Genomic DNA, 1,488 nt, shown 5'->3' on the forward strand with positions numbered 1-1,488 from the left:
AACAGCCCCAAAAATGTGTGAAAAGACACAAAAAGCGGTTCTGGGTGCTGTAGCACTCACAGTTTCTCCAGCAGGATTTTGTACTGCTCGTCCCCRCGGCCGCCCTCCACCTCCTGGTCCAGCCTGGTGATCAGCTCGTTCTCAAACTGGAAAAAACAAAAAAAAAAAATCCCAAAATCACAGATCCATTCCCTCACCTGCTGGAATCCATAATCAATAAATGATTGAACACAGATCCATTCCCTGACCTGGTGGAAACCATAATCAATAAATGATTGATCACAGATCCATTCCCTGAATCCATAACCAATAAATGATCAATATCACAGATCCATTCCCTGACCTGCTGGAATCCATAATCAATAAATGATCAATCACAGATCCATTCCCTGAAGCCATAATCAATAAATGATCAATCACAGACCCATTTCCTCACCTGCTGGAATCCATAACCAATAAATGATCAATCACAGATCCATTCCCTGAATCCATAATCAATAAATGATCAATCACAGATCCGTTCCCTGAATCCATAACCAATAAATGATCGATCACAGATCCGTTCCCTGAAGCCACAATCAATAAATGATCAATCACAGACCCGTCCCCTCACCTGCTGGAATCCATAATCAATAAATGATCGATCACAGATCCATTCCCTGAATCCACAATCAATAAAGGATCAATCACAGACCCGTCCCCTCACCTGCTGGAAGTTGCGGTTGCCGCTGAAGTTGAACTCGCACTGCATCATGTCGAAGAAGATGGGGATGGTGGCTCGGCGCAGCTCGGGCTCGGGCACCAACGTCACCGCCAGGACGGGCCCCACCATGGCCGGGATGAAACGCATTTTGTGGGGTCCTTTTGGGGGGGGACGGGAAAATCCCATTGATTTGTGGGGTGTGGGATGGGATATGGGGAATGTTCGGCATTTCAGAGCTTTGTTCACATTGAAAACGCCGCTCAGAGTGAGGATTTTGGGTGCGGCTGCTGAAGGCAGAATTCACTTTTTTGGTTTTTCACCGTTTTTAAATTCACGGTTTTTGTTGGCCCCAAAAGCCCCAGGGAATAACTGAATTGGATGGTAAATCCCCCCCAAAAAAAAGAAATTTTTAAAAAATTTTTAAAAATTTTCAGAAATTTTTATTTCTGAAAAATCCCACTCATCCTTTACATCCCATCATATCCTACCACATTATTTCATAATTAAATTAACATTTACATGGCGCAGCATCCGTTACAGGGAATAGAAGAAATTTCAGAAAAAAAAACAACCAGCTTTTCTGAATTATTCACAGAAAAAAAGGAGATTTTTTGAGCGCTAAACAGCGGAATTTGAAGCGAATTTGCCCACATTAAACATCTTTATAAAGAAATAAAAGATTTGAAAGCCAGTTTGGGGTTAATAAGGATATAATAAAGAAAAAGATGATAAAGAATAAATGTAATGAAGAATGAAGATAATAAAGAATAAATAGAAAGAATAAA

General features: G+C 41.0%; 1 protein-coding gene across 1 annotated transcript; it reads right to left on the reverse strand.

Moving 5' to 3' along the window:
* Positions 1-46: 46 nt before the first annotated feature.
* Positions 47-856, reverse strand: LOC130587244 (dedicator of cytokinesis protein 5-like). Its single transcript, XM_057388213.1, has 2 exons — positions 707-856; positions 47-146 (listed from the first exon to the last, which is right to left on the reverse strand). Exons 1-2 carry the CDS (start codon positions 848-850, stop codon positions 57-59), a joined length of 234 nt encoding a protein of 77 aa, XP_057244196.1. The 5' UTR covers positions 851-856; the 3' UTR covers positions 47-56.
* Between the last annotated feature and the right edge of the window lie 632 nt (positions 857-1,488).

The sequence above is a fragment of the Malurus melanocephalus genome, unplaced genomic scaffold (assembly GCF_030028575.1).
Source record: "Malurus melanocephalus ecotype Western Australia unplaced genomic scaffold, MMel_1.1 scaffold_1677, whole genome shotgun sequence".
Lineage (NCBI taxonomy): Eukaryota > Metazoa > Chordata > Aves > Passeriformes > Maluridae > Malurus > Malurus melanocephalus.